The sequence below is a fragment of the Pseudophryne corroboree genome, chromosome 2 (assembly GCF_028390025.1).
Source record: "Pseudophryne corroboree isolate aPseCor3 chromosome 2, aPseCor3.hap2, whole genome shotgun sequence".
Taxonomy (NCBI): domain Eukaryota; kingdom Metazoa; phylum Chordata; class Amphibia; order Anura; family Myobatrachidae; genus Pseudophryne; species Pseudophryne corroboree.
In genome coordinates, this window is record NC_086445.1 from 89992989 (window position 1) to 90015225 (window position 22237).

Genomic DNA, 22237 nt, shown 5'->3' on the forward strand with positions numbered 1-22237 from the left:
GATAAAATGAGCAAATCAATTAGGCTAAAGCTTATATCAATACAATGAATGAAACTACAATGTAAATAGTTCTGTAAAGTTAATCTCATATATTAGTATGCATTACCGTTACGCAAACTTAAATATTTGTTAAAAACGGCTAATTAATTATGAAATTTTTGTACCAGTAAAAGTAATAACACTATTATTTAAGCCTCATTAAAGTTAGGAGACTGGTTCTCATTTTTGCCTTAGAATGCATTCCTAGTGCACTGGATGAGAGTGATATGTGTAAAGGATATTGATATCTGCTGCTGAGCCAAGTAAGATTCCTGTTAAAGCTTTTCAGCGGGGCTTATGTAGCAATGTATTAGCGGGGCTTATATAGCAACGTATTATTTTATGCAGGTCTGTAAATTATCCACGTGATTTTTCTAAGGATAAAACTTCCATTGGTCCTGTAGCTGCAGTCGCCATTATTTCTATAGTTGCTTTTGCTGTAGTGTCTGTAGCTGGTATCTCTGTAGTAGCTGGTTCTGCAGCTGGTATCTCTGTAGTTGCTGGTTCTGCAGATGGTATCTCTGTAGTTGCTGGTTCTGTAGCTGGTATCTCTGTAGTTGCTGGTTCTGCAGCTGGTATCTCTGTAGTTGCTGGTTCTGCAGCTGGTATCTCTGTAGTTGCTGGTGCTGTAGCTGGTATCTCTGTAGTTGCTGGCTCTGCAGCTGGTATCTCTGTAGTTGCTGGTTCTGCAGCTGGTATCTCTGTAGTTGCTGGTTCTGCAGATGGTATCTCTGTAGTTGCTGGCTCTGCAGCTGGTATCTCTGCAGTTGCTGGCTCTGCCGCTGGTATCTCTGTAGTAGCTGGTTCTGCAGCTGGTATCTCTGTAGTTGCTGGCTCTGCAGCTGGTATCTCTGTAGTTGCTGGATCTGTAGCTGGTACCTCTGCAGTTGCTGGCGCTGTAGCTGGTACCTCTGTAGTTGCTGGCGCTGTAGCTGGTATCTCTGTAGTTGCTGGTTCTGCAGCTGGTATCTCTGTAGTTGCTGGTTCTGCAGCTGGTATCTCTGTAGTTGCTGGTTCTGCAGCTGGTATCTCTGTAGTTGCTGGATCTGTAGCTGGTACCTCTGTAGTTGCTGGCTCTGCAGCTGGTATCTCTGTAGTTGCTGGCTCTGCAGCTAGTATCTCTGTAGTTGCTGGATCTGTAGCTGGTACCTCTGCAGTTGCTGGCTCTGCAGCTGGTATCTCTGTAGTTGCTGGCTCTGCGGCTTGTATCTCTGTAGTTGCTGGCTCTGCAGCTGGTATCTCTGTAGTTGCTGGCTCTGCGGCTTGTATCTCTGTAGTTGCTGGCTCTGCGGCTTGTATCTCTGTAGTTGCTGGCTCTGCGGCTTGTATCTCTGTAGTTGCTGGCTCTGCAGCTGGTATCTCTGTAGTTGCTGGATCTGTAGCTGGTACCTCTGCAGTTGCTGGCTCTGCAGCTGGTATCTCTGTAGTTGCTGGCTCTGCAGATGGTATCTCTGTAGTAGCTGGATCTGCAGCTGGTATCTCTGTAGTTGCTGGCTCTGCAGCTGGTATCTCTGTAGTTGCTGGATCTGTAGCTGGTACCTCTGCAGTTGCTGGCTCTGCAGCTGGTATCTCTGTAGTTGCTGGCTCTGCGGCTTGTATCTCTGTAGATGCTGGATCTGCAGCTGGTATCTCTGTAGTTGCTGGCTCTGCGGCTTGTATCTCTGTAGTTGCTGGCTCTGCAGCTGGTATCTCTGTAGTTGCTGGCGCTGTAGCTGGTATCTCTGTAGTTGCTGGCTCTGCAGCTGGTATCTCTGTAGTTGCTGGATCTGTAGCTGGTACCTCTGCAGTTGCTGGCTCTGCAGCTGGTATCTCTGTAGTTGCTGGCTCTGCAGCTGGTATCTCTGTAGTTGCTGGATCTGTAGCTGGTATCCCTGTAGTTGCTGGATCTGTAGCTGGTACCTCTGCAGTTGCTGGCTCTGCAGCTGGTACCTCTGTAGTTGCTGGCGCTGTAGCTGGTATCTCTTTAGTTGCTGGCGCTGTAGCGGGTATCTCTGTAGTTGCTGGCTCTGCAGCTGGTATCTCTGTAGTTGCTGGCTCTGCAGCTGGTATCTCTGTAGTTGCTGGCGCTGTAGCTGGTATCTCTGTAGTTGCTGGCGCTGTAGCTGGTATCTCTGTAGTTGCTGGTTCTGCAGCTGGTATCTCTGTAGTTGCTGGTTCTGCAGCTGGTATCTCTGCAGTTGCTGGATCTGCAGCTGGTATCTCTGTAGTTGCTGGTTCTGCAGCTGGTACCTCTGCAGTTGCTGGCGCTGTAGCTGGTATCTCTGTAGTTGCTGGCTCTGCAGCTGGTATCTCTGTAGTTGCTGTAGTGTCTGTAGCTGGTATCTCTGTAGTTGCTGGATCTGCAGCTGGTACCTCTGTAGTTGCTGTAGTGTCTGTAGCTGGTATCTCTGTAGTTGCTGGTTCTGCAGCTGGTATCTCTGTAGTTGCTGGTTCTACAGCTGGTATCTCTGTAGTTGCTGGTCTGCAGCTGGTATCTCTGTAGATGCTGGCTCTGCAGCTGGTATCTCTGTAGTTGCTGGATCTGTAGCTGGTACCTCTGCAGTTGCTGGCTCTGCAGCTGGTATCTCTGTAGTTGCTGGATCTGTAGCTGGTACCTCTGCAGTTGCTGGCTTTGCAGCTGGTATCTCTGTCGTTGCTGGCGCTGTAGCTGGTATCTCTGTAGTTGCTGGCTCTGCAGCTGGTATCTCTGTAGTTGCTGGCGCTGTAGCTGGTATCTCTGTAGTTGCTGGCTCTGCAGCTGGTATCTCTGTAGTTGCTGGATCTGTAGCTGGTACCTCTGCAGTTGCTGGCTCTGCAGCTGGTATCTCTGTAGTTGCTGGCTCTGCAGCTGGTATCTCTGTAGTTGCTGGATCTGTAGCTGGTATCCCTGTAGTTGCTGGATCTGTAGCTGGTACCTCTGCAGTTGCTGGCTCTGCAGCTGGTACCTCTGTAGTTGCTGGCGCTGTAGCTGGTATCTCTTTAGTTGCTGGCGCTGTAGCGGGTATCTCTGTAGTTGCTGGCTCTGCAGCTGGTATCTCTGTAGTTGCTGGCTCTGCAGCTGGTATCTCTGTAGTTGCTGGCGCTGTAGCTGGTATCTCTGTAGTTGCTGGCGCTGTAGCTGGTATCTCTGTAGTTGCTGGTTCTGCAGCTGGTATCTCTGTAGTTGCTGGTTCTGCAGCTGGTATCTCTGCAGTTGCTGGATCTGCAGCTGGTATCTCTGTAGTTGCTGGTTCTGCAGCTGGTACCTCTGCAGTTGCTGGCGCTGTAGCTGGTATCTCTGTAGTTGCTGGCTCTGCAGCTGGTATCTCTGTAGTTGCTGTAGTGTCTGTAGCTGGTATCTCTGTAGTTGCTGGATCTGCAGCTGGTACCTCTGTAGTTGCTGTAGTGTCTGTAGCTGGTATCTCTGTAGTTGCTGGTTCTGCAGCTGGTATCTCTGTAGTTGCTGGTTCTACAGCTGGTATCTCTGTAGTTGCTGGTCTGCAGCTGGTATCTCTGTAGATGCTGGCTCTGCAGCTGGTATCTCTGTAGTTGCTGGATCTGTAGCTGGTACCTCTGCAGTTGCTGGCTCTGCAGCTGGTATCTCTGTAGTTGCTGGATCTGTAGCTGGTACCTCTGCAGTTGCTGGCTTTGCAGCTGGTATCTCTGTCGTTGCTGGCGCTGTAGCTGGTATCTCTGTAGTTGCTGGCGCTGTAGCTGGTATCTCTGTAGTTGCTGGTTTTGCAGCTGGTATCTCTGTAGTTGCTGGTTCTGCAGCTGGTATCTCTGTAGATGCTGGATCTGCAGCTGGTATCTCTGTAGTTGCTGGTTCTGCAGCTGGTACCTCTGCAGTGCTGGCGCTGTAGCTGGTATCTCTGTAGTTGCTGGCTCTGCAGCTGGTACCTCTGTAGTTGCTGTAGTGTCTGTAGCTGGTATCTCTGTAGTTGCTGGTTCTGCAGCTGGTATCTCTGTAGTTGCTGGTTCTGCAGCTGGTATCTCTGTAGTTGCTGGTTCTGCAGCTGGTATCTCTGTAGTTGCTGGCTCTGCAGCTGGTACCTCTGTAGTTGCTGGCACTGTAGCTGGTATCTCTGTAGTTGCTGGTTCTGCAGCTGGTATCTCTGTAGTTGCTGGTTCTGCAGCTGGTATCTCTGTAGTTGCTGGTTCTGCAGCTGGTATCTCTGTAGTTGCTGGTTCTGCAGCTGGTATCTCTGTAGTTGCAGGATCTGCAGCTGGTATCTCTGTAGTTGCTGGCTCTGCAGCTGGTACCTCTGTAGTTGCTGGCGCTGCAGCTGGTATCTCTGTAGTTGCTGGTTCTGCAGATGGTATCTCTGTAGTTGCTGGCTCTGCAGCTGGTATCTCTGTAGTTGCTGGTTCTGTAGCTGGTATCTCTGTAGTTGCTGGCTCTGCAGCTGGTATCTCTGTAGTTGCTGGATCTGCAGCTGGTATCTCTGTAGTTGCTGGCTCTGCAGCTGGTATCTCTGTAGATGCTGGTTCTGCCGCTGGTATCTCTATAGTTGCTGGCTCTGCAGCTGGTACCTCTGTAGTTGCTGGCGCTGCAGCTGGTATCTCTGTAGTTGCTGGTTCTGCAGCTGGTATCTCTGTAGTTGCTGGATCTGCAGCTGGTATCTCTGTAGTTGCTGGATCTGCAGCTGGTATCTCTGTAGTTGCTGGTTCTGCAGATGGTATCTCTGGAGTTGCTGGCTCTGCAGCTGGTATCTCTGTAGTTGCTGGCTCTGCAGCTGGTACCTCTGTAGTTGCTGGCGCTGTAGCTGGTATCTCTGTAGTTGCTGGTTCTGCAGATGGTATCTCTGTAGTTGCTAGTTCTGCAGCTGGTATCTCTGTAGTTGCTGGTTCTGCAGATGGTATCTCTGAAGTTGCTGGCTCTGCAGCTGGTATCTCTGTAGTTGCTGGCTCTGCAGCTGGTATCTCTGTAGTTGCTGGCTCTGCAGCTGGTACCACTGTAGTTGCTGGCTCTGCAGCTGGTACCTCTGTTGTTGCTGGCTCTTTAGTTGCTGGCTCTGCAGCTAGTATCTCTGTAGTTGCTAGCACTGTAGCTGGTATTTCTGTAGTTGCTGGCTCTGCAGCTGGTATCTCTGTAGTTGCCGGCTCTGCAGCTGGTACCTCTGTAGTTGCTGGATCTGCAGCTGGTACCTCTGTAGTTGCTGGCGCTGTAGCTGGTATCTCTGTAGCTGCTGGCTCTGCAGCTGGTATCTCTGCAGTTGCTGGCTCTGCAGCTGGTACCTCTGTAGTTGCTGGCTCTGCAGCTGGTACCTCTGTAGTTGCTGGCGCTGTAGCTGGTATCTCTGTAGTTGCTGGCTCTGCAGCTGGTATCTCTGTAGTTGCTGGCTCTGCAGCTTGTATCCACGTAGTTGCTGTGTTGTGGTGTTGCAGTGATATAAGTTCTGTTGATTAGACTATTCAACCCATTTATCATATCACAGAAGAGGTCTGGCTGCATTTGTTCCATATCCATCAGAGGATGTATACATATGTCATACCACATTGGGATTGGAGCAACACAGTCTACTTCTTCACTGGATGAGAGCATATAATAACAACTATTTATGGGTTGGGCATGCTTTGCCGGCAGCCGGGATCCCGGCAGTCAATATACCGACCCCAGGATCCCGGCAGCGAGCGCAACAAAGTACCGTGCGGGCTCGTTGGCTCGCTGCGCTCACCACAGGTTCTATACCCACTCTATGGGTGTCATGGACACCCACGAGTGGGAATAGATCCTGTGGGCAGGCATTCTGACTGCCGGCATTTTTAGTGCTAGGTATTCTGGTGCCGGCATGGTGACCGTGGGGATCCCGAGCGCCGGTCATATGACCGCATTCCCTATTTACAACAGAACACATACATAACATGAACCAGGAACACAGTTGCCTACATTTCAGTCTCCTCTCTGGGAGAAGCCCTGAGAGGAGACGCTGATTGACACTTCGGGGGGGGGCAGGGCTGGGCTTCATGTCAAAAGTCCCAGCGCAATTTTTTGCTGTTTAGCCCTGCCCCCACTATATGGTTCTGCAACTCCCTGTAGAATCACCTCATCCTGCCCATCTTCACTAGGAAGTAAACGGGTTGCGGGGGATCTGGCCACTCTTCCATGAGTGCAGGGGCCTGCCCGAAATGATTGGGAAGTCTCCTGCAACTTTTGGGAGATTAGCCAAGTATTTTTTGAAAAGTATTGCCTCTATAATTGCTATGAAATATTGTAAAGAGCAATATTCCTAATACTGGACTTGATTTGTGCTCAAGAACCATGGATCAGCATTTCCTGTAGACCCGATTCTGATTTCAGGGATCCTGCAAGAGACAGAGTACAAGGATGTAGGCAGTGCAGAGTTTCTGGAAGTGGGTGGGGTATGGTTGGTGACAAAACAAATTGAGATTACTCTCTTATGTGAACAGTAGAGCAGAGATCCAGCCTTCAATCTCTGAGAATCAGCATTTAGCAGCATCTGGTTTTGCCTAAAACATTGATATTTTTTAGTGCCCCTTTCTTTCACACTGTCATCAAGAAAGAAATCTGGAGCATTATGTGGCCTCTCCTCACCTCTGCCATGAGAACACCAGGACCAATGCCTACTTCTTCTGTGTCCAAGAACATCATGACTGCCCCCGGGACTACCCCCCAAGCTCAGCTGGGAACTGAGGGACGTGCGCATCAGGACCAGACTTTGCTGGGTCAGTTCATTGGACATTAGTGTGCACCCCACATTCTCACACCCACCCGCACTGCTCTCATGAGACCAGGACATTTATCTTTTTCACAAAATAATGTTAGTACAGTTTTTTTCCTGCAAATGTGTCTTTCTCTTCTCTTTCTTCTTACAGGGTACTTCCCCCCACTGTGTGCTATTCCCGTAATGTGTACCTCCATTGGTTGCACACCCTGCCAGCATTAACCTATGCAGTGCGCCCCACATGGCTGCCTCGGATGGTTCCCCTGTGGGCGGGGTGTGCTTCATTTGGATCTTTCCATGCAGGGTATAACATACTCCTACACACGTGTCAGTTCTCCCATACATGCATTTGGCCCCTGTATGGCTCATCTCCCACAGTGTAACCTTGTAGTGCGCCCAACATGGCTGCCTTATCTGGGGCGCTTGTGGATGGGATGAAAAATGCGTGGACCTGATGTTTCTATTGGAACCCTACTCTGAACTTAAGGACTCTGCAATCTCCCCATTTTGTGTTCTCTTCTAGGGGTGGACTATTCCGTGGGTAATCCTACGCAGTGCGCCTAAGATGGCTGCCGCACCTGGTGCCTTGTGATGGTGGAATACACAACCCCTGGAGGTTATTACTCAAAATGCCTACACCAATCATGCATTATTCTTTCTGTGTCTTTGTCTGTGTGGTTTATCTTTTGATGTAATGCTTAAATCTTCTGTATTATGTGCATTATGTGAGTTCTAGTTGGCGCCGCGGATGGCTGCCTCGGTGCTGCTCTGCCAAGCAGCCTTAGTTTTTAGTCTTAAATGTATAATATGTCTACTGTACAGTTGCATATGTGCAGTATGAACTCATATGTGTAATGTTTGTAATGTATGCTACATTTTTTTCCTCCATGTTGCTGCTTGGCGATGCATTGTACCACAAAGAATTCCTAGTGTACGTGAGTACACCTGGCCAATAAAGCTGATTCTGATTCTGATTCTGATTTATCAGTAATTCTTCCTTTATAATACTGCTTCAACTATAGGTAGATTGCTTCTTATTGATCTTTGTTAGGACAAGACCTGCCCTTTGTTAAATTTATTGGCAGATGCCGCCTACAAGTTGGTATGTGCATAGCGGATGTAAGCAAGATGGTTAGTCCGTATGTTTATTCCAAGACAGAATCGGTTATATTGGATATAACAGGATACACATGATAGAAGAAAAACAGCAGTCAATAGGATAATGTATCTATCTCTCTTAAGCTAAGTACTGTACAGTCATACAGCAATGTGGCACTCTAATAACACAGTGACAAGATCACATACAGATACTTTTATAGAGGCATGTAAACAAGTCTTGCACCTGAAGTCTAGACAGTCTGACCTTTAAGTTTGGTGAATAATATTTTCTCAGACACGTGATGTTATTTATACAGATGAGTCATGCACAATAACGCACAGTTAAGAGACAGCATGTAGTTATTAACCATTTAGTTACAACAAAATTCCCTGCAGTTAAGGAAAAAATCCATGCATACCTAGATTTATTTTCTAGCTCCTGAATTGCAGATTTATTCTTTTTTTTTTTTTTTGTATAGTTCACGAATCATGAATTGGTTGCTTTCTTTTGGTATATTGTTATATTTGATCTACTTTGGGGGTAGATTTCCTGAAGCTTTTAAAACAGACAAATGGTGGTGTTGCCCATAGCAACCAATCAGATTATATCATTTTCTATAATGCCATAGAGAAAGTTACCCATTGGAGTCGTGGTTGCCCATAGCAACCACTCAGATTCCAGCTATTACTTATTGAGCACAGTTTATAAAATGATTGCTGGAATCTGCTTGGTCGCCAAAGGAAACACCTACAGTGCACTTGTCTTTACAAACTTTGTTAAGTCATTGTTTTTTCTTAAATTCATCACAAGACTCAGGCTGCTGCATCCTAAGGAGTCCCAGACTCCCAGTTGCATTGTTGCGGCTTCTTCTTATATCCTTGTTATACATTGATCAATAAATAGCTTATTGGCTTCTCGTATTTTTATTGCTTTTAATGGAGGTTAGTTGCCTGTAATGCTGATGTGAAATTATGGCACTCGAGCCTTTGCTTTCTGGAGCAGAACTTAATTTTAGATTCTGCAGCTGTTTGCCTAGCAAATACTGGTTGAAACTGGGCAAACCTGTCTGACAGTATTGTTGTATTCCTTGGCCCAAGGAGTTACTTATTTTAATGTGGTATCCCTGAGCTGCCCTACAAACATCTTGATCTTCTGGTGCTCCAATGAATTATACATCTGAAACACTGCATCATCCCAGTCTCAGCTCTAAGGCCATGCCTACCCTCCCGGAATGGCCGGGAGGCTCCCGGAAATCAGGTGGTCCTCCTGGCCCCCCAGAATGGTGGACAAGTCTCCCGCTTTCCCTGTAAGCCCCTCCGCAACCACACCTCATCCTCCCCCCTCCCCCGGCCGCCCGCAACAGAGAACAAGTGGGTGGTCCGAGGGGATCCAATGACACGATTTGCGATGAATCATGTTATCGTAGCTCTGCCTCCTGCTATACAGTGCCTATTTTCTCGGCACTGTATAGCAGGGGGAGGAGCCACAGACTGCCCACGTTGCCTCCTGGCCACTTCCCCGGACATCCCATCTTGCTGCCGGCCATGCTCTCATGTGCCTACAACACTGCCTCCTCCCGGACAGCAAAGTAGACAAGTATCTGCTATACTATATTTGGTTTTCTTTGGATTCTCTATATTTTAGCATCCTGTTCACGATGCCAAAAATTATAGTAGTGCTTTAGGGGTCTATTGACTAAGCCTTGAAAGTAGATAAAACGGATGGAGATAAAGTACCAGCCAATCAGCTCCTGACTGCCATGTCTCAGGCTTGATTTGAAAAATGTCAGTTAGGAGCTGATTGGCTGGTACTTTATCTCCGTCCACTTTATCTCCATCTAAGGCTTAGTAAATAGACCCCTTAAGGCCTATTTCATGTTTGTACGCAAATGCAATTGTAATCTTTTAGGCTACGAAACTACTAATGTTAGCAAATGACTCTGTTGCCCTGAAGTGAAAAGAGACGCCCACCGGAGCCATCGCAAACCCATTCGCAACTGCATACACATTTGTGACCTATATGAAAAATGAGGAACATCGAGGCTAAGGGTTGGCGTATGGCTACGCAGACTGGACACAGCAATAGCGACGCAGGCTCCATGTTTTTGCATGTATGAGGTCACAGCCGTCAGCAGATGCATGCCCTGAAGACGGCCATGACACCCTTGCGTTTTCCCAACCACTCTCGATGAACACTTCTAAATGGTCACTTACTGTCAATCATTTTTCAATTAAATACTTATTGCGAGCAGTGGCGACTGCAGTCCCTACGCCGCCCACATAGTGCACGGGGAAACCACTTAGCACATATAAACATACATGTTCTGATGTATGTAATATATGTGCTAGATGGTTTCCCCATGGAACAAACACAGTGGAAGCTGCTCAACTCAATCTGGCCGTACTCTTCAGGGCAAATATATGTAACCGAGATCTCTGAATTCTAATATTGTGTGGGATTTAAATCTGGTTACTGGTATCATTCAGGGTGTTGGGGGAAACAAAATGCTTTTTTTCTTGCTTAGAAATACCCCCCCCCCCCCCCCCTTGCAAGCACCTGAGTGATATCACTAAGCTAATTGAGCATCTGCCACTATATATGTCCAGTACTCTTCAGGGGCATGAAAGGGAGGGGGATTGTCCCCCAGCACACTAAATTGTACCAGTAATAACACTTTAAAAACTATATGGTAATAGAAATTCAGAGATATTTGTTGCATGTATTTGCAAATTGTCCTGGATGACAATCCCCACCTCTGTTTTTTATTTAGTTCCCCCGGGGATCGGCAGCGCTGTGTGTATCCAGTGCCGTGTGGCTCCCAGGACTCAGCATGAGGCTTCATATACACCTCCTAAGCCCACCCCCAGACTCCCATTGGCTAGTTTCACAGGAATCTGGGGGACGGGCTTAGAAGACGTCTGATGCCTTATGCTGAGTCCTGGGTGCCGCATGGTGCCTGGTACACACATCGCTGCCATCCCCGGGGGATTCGGACAGCACATATGTTACATACATCAGAACATGTTTATACGTGCCATGTGGTTCCGCCTTGCACTATCTGGTCGGTGCTGCAGCCCAGGGGCTGATTGTGAGATCGCAGTGTCACCTACATATGCACACTGCAATCACCTATTTTGTGTAAATAGGGATTGCGATTTTACATGTAGCCAATCCAGGGCCTCATTCAGAGATGGACGCAATGTCTGTTTTATAGGTAGTGGAGCGATTGTTTGCCACTGCGCATGCAGGTAACTCGCACTGCACATGTGCCACAAGGGTCTGGCGACGGCGGTCGAATGAGGATTTATTCACAAAGATTAACAGTTTGTGGCCGTTGAGTGGCGAATCAAATGCAGGTGTTTTGTGATGGTTTTAGGGGTGTGTCACAGTGCTACCATAGGGCTATTCAGACAGTCGATGTTTGATTGATGTGAGTCCGATGGTTGCGTCTTTGTAAGCAAGCGGCAGTTCAGAGACGCCACCAGTGGATGTCGCAATACAAATACCATCAGCTGCGACATTCGCATATTTTCGCACAGCTACTGCAGTACAAATTCGCAGCTGTGGGTGAATTAGCATACATCTCTGAATCAGGCCCCCTAGTGTGTATTACATGATCCAGGTGTACTGTAGCTTCAAATCCAAGTACTTTCTTCTTGTTTGTAAAGATAACTCTTTGTAATGTACCCCATACACTTGTGAGATATCAGGTACAATTCTTCGATTTCGACCGCATCTGTGAGAGAAATCGAAGGATTATATGCACATTTAAGATACCATGCGATGCGCGGGCACGCTGCTCAAATGTCACGTCTCATGATAGTATGTGCTGCACTTAATATTTATCGCATCACAGTGCGATCGCATGTGTATTTAAAAACACATGCGATATATCGCACTGCGACGCGCGATAGACACCCGCCGGGAGCGGCCGCTCCCACTCGGCAGTGATGTGCCGATCATGTGATTACCATGCGATCTATCGCATAGTAATCACTTTGGCAGTTCAGGCACGATTTCATTGCACCTGAACTGCCGGTGCGATGCCCCGCGATGTCGCGTCAAGTGTATGGGCAATAAGGTTTGTCGCTCCTGAGAGCAAGTAAAAGACAGAGGGGCTCATTTATCAACCAGTGATAAAACATGTTGTGAATGATAAAACCCATTGCAGATTATAAATGGTGCCCCAGCCAATCAGCTCCTTACTGTCATGTTTTCTGCTCCTGTTAGAAAAATGACAGCCGGGGTTTGATTTGCTGGAGCAACATTTATCATTCACAACAAGTTTTATCACTTGTTGATAAATGGGCCCCAGAATTTCTAAATGCAAACATGTGGTGATAATAGGAAAAACAAACAAATCAAAGTACAAGTGGAATGAGCAGCGAGGTAATTTGCTAATCTGTATCCTGTATTGCATTCATGTGCAGAATATATGTCCCTATAACAGTGATTGCTATCTGAGCTATGTAGGATTAGTGCAGAGGGTCCAAGTTTGTAGAACACAGTTTTGTTGTTTAGGTTTTACCATTTACCCAGATCTGATCGCTGCTGTGCATTTTCGCACAGCGGGCTATCAGGTCCAAATTGCGCATGTGTAATGCGCAGGCGTGTTGGAAAACAACACAACTGGCATCCCCGGTCAGCGACGGAATGGTGCCAAATATCCTTTCACACGGGCGTTCGTGGGTGGCAACTGAGCGTTTACAGGGAGTGTCCGGAAAAATGCAGGCGTGTCCAAGCGTTTTCAGGGAGGGTGTCTGACGTCAGCTCCGGCCCCGATCAGCCTGTTCTCATCGCACTGGAGGAGTAAGTCCTGGGCTGCGCACACACTGCACAAAGAGAATTATTGCCGCTCAGCTACACATGCGATTGCACACTTACACAGCGAATTAACACTCCCCCTGTAGGCGGCGACTATCTGATTGCAGGACAGCAAAATTAGCAGCCCAGTGATCAGATCTGAATTAGGCCCTAAGTTCCGTACAGACAGCGGGCAAGTACTCATCAGTCCTGCTGTGTGACCATGCTTACTGTTCTATTCTGTCTTGCTGCACCTGCCTAATTAATGTCACAGGATGCATAGACTTCCTCGCAAACATACATACGTGGATGCATGACAGATATGTAACAACCTGTACAGACATGTGTGCATGGACATTCAGTGCGTTGGCAGCAGGGTCCGATGGGCAGGTTCAGGCTTGGACTGGCCCACAGGGGTACAGGGGAAACCACCGGTAGGCCCCACTGCATGGGGGCCCACCTCCTCCTCTAGGGATCAGGTTCTAGACTGTGTACTTGAATTATATTTCTCTATCGTCCTAGTGGATGCTGGGGTTCCTGAAAGGACCATGGGGAATAGCGGCTCCGCAGGAGACAGGGCACAAAAAGTAAAGCTTTTTCCGATCAGGTGGTGTGCACTGGCTCCTCCCCCTATGACCCTCCTCCAGACTCCAGTTAGATTTTTGTGCCCGGCCGAGAAGGGTGCAATCTAGGTGGCTCTCCTAAAGAGCTGCTTAGAGAAAGTTTAGCTAGGTTTTTTATTTTACAGTGATTCCTGCTGGCAACAGGATCACTGCAGCGAGGGACTGAGGGGAGAAGGAGTCAACTCACCTGCGTGCAGGATGGATTGGTTTCTTGGCTACTGGACATCAAGCTCCAGAGGGACGATCACAGGTACAGCCTGGATGGTCACCGGAGCCACGCCGCCGGCCCCCTTGCAGATGCTGAAATCAGAAGAGGTCCAGAATCGGCGGCTGAAGACTCCTGCAGTCTTCTAAAGGTAGCGCACAGCACTGCAGCTGTGCGCCATTTTCCTCTCAGCACACTTCACACGGCAGTCACTGAGGGTGCAGGGCGCTGGGAGGGGGGCGCCCTGGGAGGCAAATGAGTACCTATAAAGGCTAAAAATACCTCACATATAGCCCTAGAGGCTATATGGAGATATTTAACCCCTGCCTAATTTTTCTAAATAGCGGGAGACGAGCCCGCCGGAAAAGGGGCGGGGCCTATCTCCTCAGCACACGGCGCCATTTCCTCTCACAGCTCCGCTGGTCAGGACGGCTCCCAAGTCTCTCCCCTGCACTGCACTACAGAAACAGGGTAAAACAGAGAGGGGGGGGCACATTTATGGCGATATTTTGATATAACAAAGCAGCTATAAGGGAGCACTTATTATAAGGCTATCCCTGATATATATATAGCGCTTTTGGTGTGTGCTGGCAAACTCTCCCTCTGTCTCCCCAAAGGGCTAGTGGGTCCTGTCTTCGTTAGGAGCATTCCCTGTGTGTCTGCTGTGTGTCGGTACGTGTGTGTCGACATGTATGAGGACGATATTGGTGTGGAGGCGGAGCAATTGCCAAATATGAGGATGTCACCCCCTAGGGCAGGGGTGTCAAACACAAGGCCCGCGGGCCAAATCCGGCCCGCCAGACCTCGTCTGATGGCCCGCGGACTCACATTTCAAACATGGGTCGGTCCGTGGGACGCGCTTCGCTGCAGCCAATCCCTAGCCTGCCAGATTGATTGATGGCTCTGTGGCCCGGCTGCAAACTTTAAAAATAGGAGGTGGAGCCTTGCCAGTGCGGACTTGATGGCGCAGCTCTCCTCGATTTGGTGAGTTGTGCTTTGGACAGTGGATAACCTGCGGCTGGAGGAGGGTGTTGGGGTCTGAGAGCTGCCAGTGTTCCGCAGCCGGGGATCGGGGCTGGGTACTCCGTGATCCCGCGGCCAGCTCCGGGTGGTGATGCTGCTTTAGCTCTGAGCTGTTACAATCAGCGGTGACAGGGGGGCTGACTGTTCCCGCGGTGGGGGCTGGTTCAGGTCCCCGAGCTTCCGGCATTACAATGAGTCTCACTGACTCATTTAATGCCGCCACCAACGCTGCGCCTGTCTGCCCACCACCAGTGCCCCGGAGCCCTGTGCATTAAGACAGTCACTGCACAGTCAGTGACTCGGGTCCCGACTCCCGGCCAGAGGGGGAGAAGGAGATGCTCTGCTTTCAGCTCCTCCACCATAGACTCAAATGCTGCATGTGCCCGACTTGTTTAACTATTCCAAGTCCCTCTCTCTATTGCTGTTCACACGGACACCTGGCTGTTACACCCCGGTCCTGATTGTCACCAGCGCCAAAAGTTCATGGGAGGGATGCATAGTCACTGGCAGCCATCTCCATGCACAGTGACAGCCCCTGATTGTAAGCACTACTGATGCCAGGCAGGAAAATGCAATACTATTGTTGTACAAGTGGAAAGTGCTGCTCCTCCTCTCTCTCGCTCCTCTGCCCCCCCTCTCTCTTCATGTATCCCCCTCTATGCATCTCCTTCCTCTCTGTCTCCCCCCACTCTCCGTCTCTCCTCCTTTCTCGCTCTCTGTCTGTCTCCCCCCTTTCTCTCTCCGTCTCTCCCCCCTCTCTATCCCTATCTCCTCACTATCCATTTCCCCTCTCTGTCTCCCCCTCTCTCTGCTCCTCTCTCCGTCTCTCCCCCCTCTGCGTCTCCCCCCTCGCGCTCTCTCTCTGCGTCTCCCCCTTTCAGAGCTAGTTATTACTTACATTATTACAAAAAACAGTAATAATTGAATGCAGTGACATTAATTTATGATAATAAAGAGTGGACACATAGACCTACAGATACAACCGGCCCTTTGATGGGGACCAAACTGCTGATGCGGCCCCCGATGAATTTGAGTTTGACACCCCTGCCCTAGGGAGTCGACACCAGAATGGATGCCTTTATTTATGGAACTACGGGATAGTGTCAACACGCTAAAGCAGTCGTTTGACGACATGAGACGGCCGGACAATCAATTAGTGCCTGTCCAGGCGACTCAAACACCGTCAGGGGCTGTGAAACGCCCTTTGCCTCAGTCGGTCGACACAGACCCAGACACAGGCGATGACTCCAGTGGTGACGGTGACGAATCAACCGTATTTTCCAGTAGGGCCACACGTTATATGATTTTGGCAATGAAGGAGGCGTTACATTTAGCTGATACTACAGGTACCACTAAACAGGGTATTATGTGGGGTATGAAAAAACTACCTATAGTTTTTCCTGAATCAGAAGAACTAAATGACGTGTGTAATGAAGCGTGGGTTGCCCCTGATAAAAAGCTGATAATTTCAAAGAAATTATTGGCATTATACCCTTTCCCGCCAGAGGTTAGGGAGCGCTGGGAAACACCTCCTAGGGTGGACAAGGCGCTAACACGCTTATCTAAACAAGTGGCGTTACCCTCTCCTGAGACGGCCGCACTTAAAGATCCATCAGATAGGAGGATGGAAAATATCCAAAAAAGTATATACACACATGCAGGTGTTATACTACGACCAGCTGTAGCGACTGCCTGGATGGGCAGTGCGGGGGTAGTTTGGTCAGAATCCCTGATTGAAAATATTGATACCCTGGACAGGGACAATATTTTACTGTCGTTAGAACAAATAAAGGATGCATTTCTTTATATGCGTGATGCACAGAGGGATATATGCACACTGGCATCACGGGTAAGTGCTATGTCCATTTCGGCCAGAAGAGCTTTATGGACGCGACAGTGGACAGGCGATGCGGATTCAAAACGGCATATGGAAGTTTTGCCGTATAAAGGGGAGGAGTTATTTGGAGTCGGTCTATCAGATTTGGTGGCCACGGCTACAGCCGGGAAATCCACCTTTCTACCTCAAGTCACTCCCCAACAGAAAAAGGCACCGACTTTTCAACCGCAGCCCTTTCGTTCCTTTAAAAATAAGAGAGCAAAGGGCTATTCATATCTGCCACGAGGCAAAGGTCGAGGGAAGAGACAGCAACACGCAGCTCCTTCCCAGGATCAGAAGCCCTCCCCGGCTTCTACAAAAGCCTCAGCATGACGCTGGGGCTTCTCAAGCGGACTCGGGGACCGTGGGGGGTCGTCTCAAAAATTACAGCGCGCAGTGGGCTCACTCGCAAGTAGATCCCTGGATCCTGCAGATAATATCTCAGGGATACAGGTTGGAATTAGAGACAGATCCACCTCGCCGTTTCCTGAAGTCTGCTTTACCAACGTCCCCCTCCGAAAGGGAGACGGTGTTGGAAGCCATTCACAAGCTGTACTCTCAGCAGGTGATAGTCAAGGTACCTCTTCTGCAACAAGGGAAGGGGTATTATTCCACTCTTTTTGTGGTACCGAAGCCGGATGGCTCGGTAAGGCCTATTCTAAATCTGAAGTCCTTGAACCTGTACATAAAGAAGTTCAAGTTCAAAATGGAGTCACTCAGAGCAGTGATAGCGAACCTGGAAGAGGGGGACTTTATGGTATCCTTGGACATCAAGGATGCGTATCTCCACGTTCCAATTTACCCCTCACACCAGGGGTACCTCAGGTTCGTTGTACAAAACTGTCACTATCAGTTTCAGACGCTGCCGTTCGGATTGTCCACGGCACCTCGGATCTTTACAAAGGTAATGGCCGAGATGATGATTCTTCTTCGAAGAAAAGGCGTATTAATTATCCCATACTTGGACGATCTCCTAATAAGGGCGAGGTCCAGAGAACAGCTAGAGATGGGATTAGCACTGTCTCAGGAAGTGCTAAAACAGCACGGGTGGATTCTGAATATTCCAAAATCCCAGTTAATGCCGACAACTCGTCTGCTGTTCCTAGGGATGATTCTGGACACGGTTCAGAAAAAGGTTTTTCTCCCGGAGGAAAAAGCCAAGGAGTTATCCGAGCTTGTCAGGAACCTCCTAAAACCAGGAAAGGTGTCTGTACATCAATGCACAAGAGTCCTGGGAAAAATGGTGGCTTCTTACGAAGCAATTCCATTCGGCAGATTCCACGCAAGAATTTTCCAAAGGGATCTGTTGAACAAATGGTCAGGGTCGCATCTTCAGATGCACCTGCGGATAACCCTGTCTCCAAGGACAAGGGTGTCTCTTCTGTGGTGGTTGCAGAGTGCTCATCTATTGGAGGGCCGCAGATTCGGCATACAGGATTGGATCCTGGTGACCACGGACGCCAGCCTGAGAGGCTGGGGAGCAGTCACACAAGGAAGAAACTTCCAGGGAGTATGGACGAGCCTGGAAACGTCTCTTCACATAAACATTCTGGAACTAAGAGCAATATACAATGCTCTAAGCCAGGCAGAACCTCTGCTTCAGGGAAAACCGGTGTTGATCCAGTCGGACAACATCACGGCAGTCGCCCATGTGAACAGACAGGGCGGCACAAGAAGCAGGAGTGCAATGGCAGAAGCTGCAAGGATTCTTCGCTGGGCAGAGAATCATGTGATAGCACTGTCAGCAGTGTTCATCCCGGGAGTGGACAACTGGGAAGCAGACTTCCTCAGCAGACACGATCTTCACCCGGGAGAGTGGGGACTTCATCCAGAAGTCTTCCACATGCTGGTAACCCGTTGGGAAAGACCAATGGTGGACATGATGGCGTCTCGCCTCAACAAAAAACTGGACAGGTATTGCGCCAGGTCAAGAGATCCGCAGGCAATAGCTGTGGACGCGCTGGTAACGCCTTGGGTGTACCAGTCGGTGTATGTGTTTCCTCCTCTGCCTCTCATACCAAAAGTATTGAGAATTATACGGCAAAGAGGCGTAAGAACGATACTAGTGGTTCCGGATTGGCCAAGAAGGACTTGGTACCCGGAACTTCAAGAGATGATCACGGAAGATCCGTGGCCTCTACCTCTAAGGAGGGACTTGCTTCAGCAGGGTCCCTGTCTGTTTCAAGACTTACCGCGGCTGCGTTTGACGGCATGGCGGTTGAACGCCGGATCCTAAAGGAAAAAGGCATGCCGGAAGAAGTCATTCCTACTTTGATTAAAGCAAGGAAGGAAGTAACCGTGCAACATTATCACCGAATTTGGCGAAAATATGTTGCGTGGTGCGAAGATCGGAGTGCTCCGACGGAGGAATTTCAACTGGGTCGATTCCTACATTTCCTGCAATCAGGATTGTCAATGGGTCTCAAATTGGGATCTATTAAGGTTCAAATTTCGGCCCTGTCGATTTTCTTTCAAAAAGAATTGGCTTCAGTCCCTGAAGTCCAGACCTTTGTTAAGGGAGTGCTGCATATACAGCCTCCTGTGGTGCCTCCAGTGGCACCGTGGGATCTCAATGTGGTTTTGGATTTCCTCAAATCTCATTGGTTTGAACCACTAAAAAAGGTGGATTTGAAATATCTCACATGGAAAGTGACCATGCTTCTAGCCCTGGCTTCTGCCAGGAGAGTGTCAGAATTGGCAGCTTTATCTTACAAAAGCCCATATCTGATTTTCCATTCGGACAGGGCAGAACTGCGGACTCGTCCGCATTTTCTCCCTAAGGTGGTGTCAGCATTTCATCTGAACCAGCCTATTGTAGTGCCTGCGGCTACAAGTGACTTGGAGGACTCCAAGTTACTGGACGTTGTCAGAGCATTAAAAATATATATTGCAAGGACAGCTGGAGTCAGAAAATCTGACTCGTTGTTTATATTGTATGCACCCAACAAGATGGGTGCTCCGGCGTCTAAGCAGACGATTGCTCGTTGGATCTGTAGCACAATCCAACTTGCACATTCTGTGGCAGGCCTGCCACAGCCTAAATCTGTAAAGGCCCACTCCACAAGGAAGGTGGGCTCATCTTGGGCGGCTGCCCGAGGGGTCTCGGCATTACAACTTTGCCGAGCAGCTACGTGGTCAGGGGGGAACACGTTTGTAAAATTTTACAAATTTGATACTCTGGCTAAGGAGGACCTGGAGTTCTCTCATTCGGTGCTGCAGAGTCATCCGCACTCTCCCGCCCGTTTGGGAGCTTTGGTATAATCCCCATGGTCCTTTCAGGAACCCCAGCATCCACTAGGACGATAGAGAAAATAAGATTTTACTTACCGATAAATCTATTTCTCGGAGTCCGTAGTGGATGCTGGGCGCCCATCCCAAGTGCGGATTATCTGCATAAATTGTACATAGTTATTGTTAACTAATTCGGGTTATTGTTGAAGGAAGCCATCTTTCAGAGGCTCCGCTGTTATCATACTGTTAACTGGGTTTAGATCACAAGTTGTACGGTGTGATTGGTGTGGCTGGTATGAGTCTTACCCGGGATTCAAAATCCTCCCTTATTGTGTACGCTCGTCCGGGCACAGTACCTAACTGGAGTCTGGAGGAGGGTCATAGGGGGAGGAGCCAGTGCACACCACCTGATCGGAAAAAGCTTTACTTTTTGTGCCCTGTCTCCTGCGGAGCCGCTATTCCCCATGGTCCTTTCAGGAACCCCAGCATCCACTACGGACTCCGAGAAATAGATTTATCGGTAAGTAAAATCTTATTATTATACATATGTTACCTTATACTGCACAGGATTATGATGTATTCTCTACAGTACATTGCTGTCATTAATCTGGCACATTATCATGCATGCACTAGCATTAATTACTATATAAATGATCAAGGAGTCCAGACCAGGTACTCTATAATGGTTAGCCAAACCTCTGTGGTGGCTGGCCACACCCCCTTTGGAGGCTGGCCACACCTCTAATCATGGGCCCCTACCACTGCATACCTCCGGTGGGCCCTTCGTGCTCCAGTCCGACACTGGGCAGGTTGGTCGATCCGGTCCCTCAGTGAGAGATCCGGCTCTCTGGTCTCCATGGAAATGGGGGCATGCCGCAAGTTCACGGACTCGCGGCACGCCCCTTCCCCAGCAAGCGTAGCCATGGTAATGGGGGCGTGCCATGAGTCCACGCCCCCATGACCCGCAACACGCCCCCGTACATCGTGGCGGTGCGCCCCCATTGCCGAGCGCGCGCTCACAAATGCCCGGGCCGTTTTTGAGCCTCAGTCCGTCGCTTGTTGGCAGTATTGGTTAAGTAAATTTAATTTTCTTTACCAAAGGGTTAAGGTTCTAGGGAACACTATAGTTTAAGGCGCAGAAAATATATTTGATTGAGGTGCACTCATGGCTACCTATTAATGCAGTGCTGTAACTAGACATTTTAGCGTTGTGTGCAAAAAAAGAGGAGGTGAGGGAACACAGGGGAACCTGCCCAGTGCTGCCTGTCATGTCTGCAGCGCTTGCACAGCAAGAGGGAGCACTGAAAAGTTAAAACACAAACGTAAGACTCACTGACTCTGCCTCCCCAGCGCTGCAGCTATCCTCACATAACAGCTGGTCAACAGGGGTGGATGCAGACGGTGCGCCCACAGGACAAATGCGATGTGTGCAACGCACCGTCTGCCCACACCTAGTTACGGCCCGGTGTTAATGTATTTGTAAGCATTGCATTGAAACCAATAAGCCGAATGCTTGTTCATTGTGTAATGTCCACAAGGAAAGGAAAAACAGACATAACTGACATGGACTGCTTTATCATTTGCGCTTTTTATATGTGTGTGTGTGTGTGTGTGTGTGTGTGTGTGTGTGTGTGTGTGTGTGTGTGTGTGTGTGTGTGTGTGTGTGTGTGTGTGTGTGTGTGTGTGTGTGTGTGTGTTTGTGATGTTTTGAACTTTTAACATGTTGGGGTCGATTCAATTCACCGACAGTTGAATAGCGCCGGGAATTAGCTCCCGGCGCTATTCAATACAGCGCCAAGTGACACTCAATTGTCGGGAATTCTTCTCCCGGGGGATGAGAGAGGCAATCCGACAAAAGTGCTGCCACGCAGCCGGCGCGAGGCTGATTCTGTCGGGAATCAGCATCGCGGCGGGGAGTAAGTCGGAGAATGCCCGTTCTCCCGACAAATTAACCTGTTACCTCCGGGAGAATGGGCATTCGCCGACTTACCTTGAGCTGAATTGAATAGCGCCGGGAGCTAATTCCCGGCTCTATTCAACTGTCGGTGAATTGAATCGACCCCATAGTTCATCTAGTGGAAAATTGCTATTATTTTGCTTGTTATATGAAAATTTATGAGTTTAGTTATGAAATTATGTCTGATTTGAGATATTAACATATTATATTTGTTTATGCATTCTTTTTTTTCTTTTTTTTTACATCACTATCTTTTTCCTGTTCCTTTTCCAAGAGGGATCTTCTGAATAATTTGTTCATCACATAAACCAGATGCTGCCTGCGACATCTGTATTTATTTTTAACTCCTTATATAGGGTGTTTTGAAGTTGTGAGTGTTGAGAATTCCATTCCCAGTGCTGTAGAGATACAATGACGTGCTGTGCTGTGACATAAATAGGGCAGCCGAGCCTGTCTAGGCAGAGCCACAAAGGACCTATCTGCAATGGGATACCAACGACTGCTGTGCTGTATAACTCCAGCCATCACTACAGCAGAAATGCCGGGGAAAGAAAAAAAGCTACAAGTTTATTTTCCCAAAAGAATATGGGAAAGTGCAGTTGCAGCCATCTGGCCAATCCCATATAGAACTGGAAATACTTCAGTATTTCCTGTCTCTGTGGTCCTATTCCCTCAGGACTGGAATCCTTCTACATACTTGGGAACAGCACATAGGGAAAAGAGTTTGAAATCGAATT

General features: G+C 48.6%; 1 protein-coding gene across 1 annotated transcript in view; it reads right to left on the bottom strand.

The window, feature by feature from the left end:
* Window positions 1-461: 461 nt before the first annotated feature.
* The window catches only part of LOC134990224 (trichohyalin-like), a 56331-nt gene continuing 34555 nt past the window's right edge, over window positions 462-22237 (bottom strand). Inside the window, exons 2-7 of the mRNA XM_063950663.1 lie at window positions 5116-5396; window positions 4531-4800; window positions 3387-4470; window positions 2574-3325; window positions 1189-2454; window positions 462-1128 (exon numbers count right to left, since the gene is read on the bottom strand). Coding sequence (XP_063806733.1) covers window positions 462-1128; window positions 1189-2454; window positions 2574-3325; window positions 3387-4470; window positions 4531-4800; window positions 5116-5396 — 4320 coding nt within the window. The remainder of the gene's footprint in view (window positions 1129-1188; window positions 2455-2573; window positions 3326-3386; window positions 4471-4530; window positions 4801-5115; window positions 5397-22237) is intronic.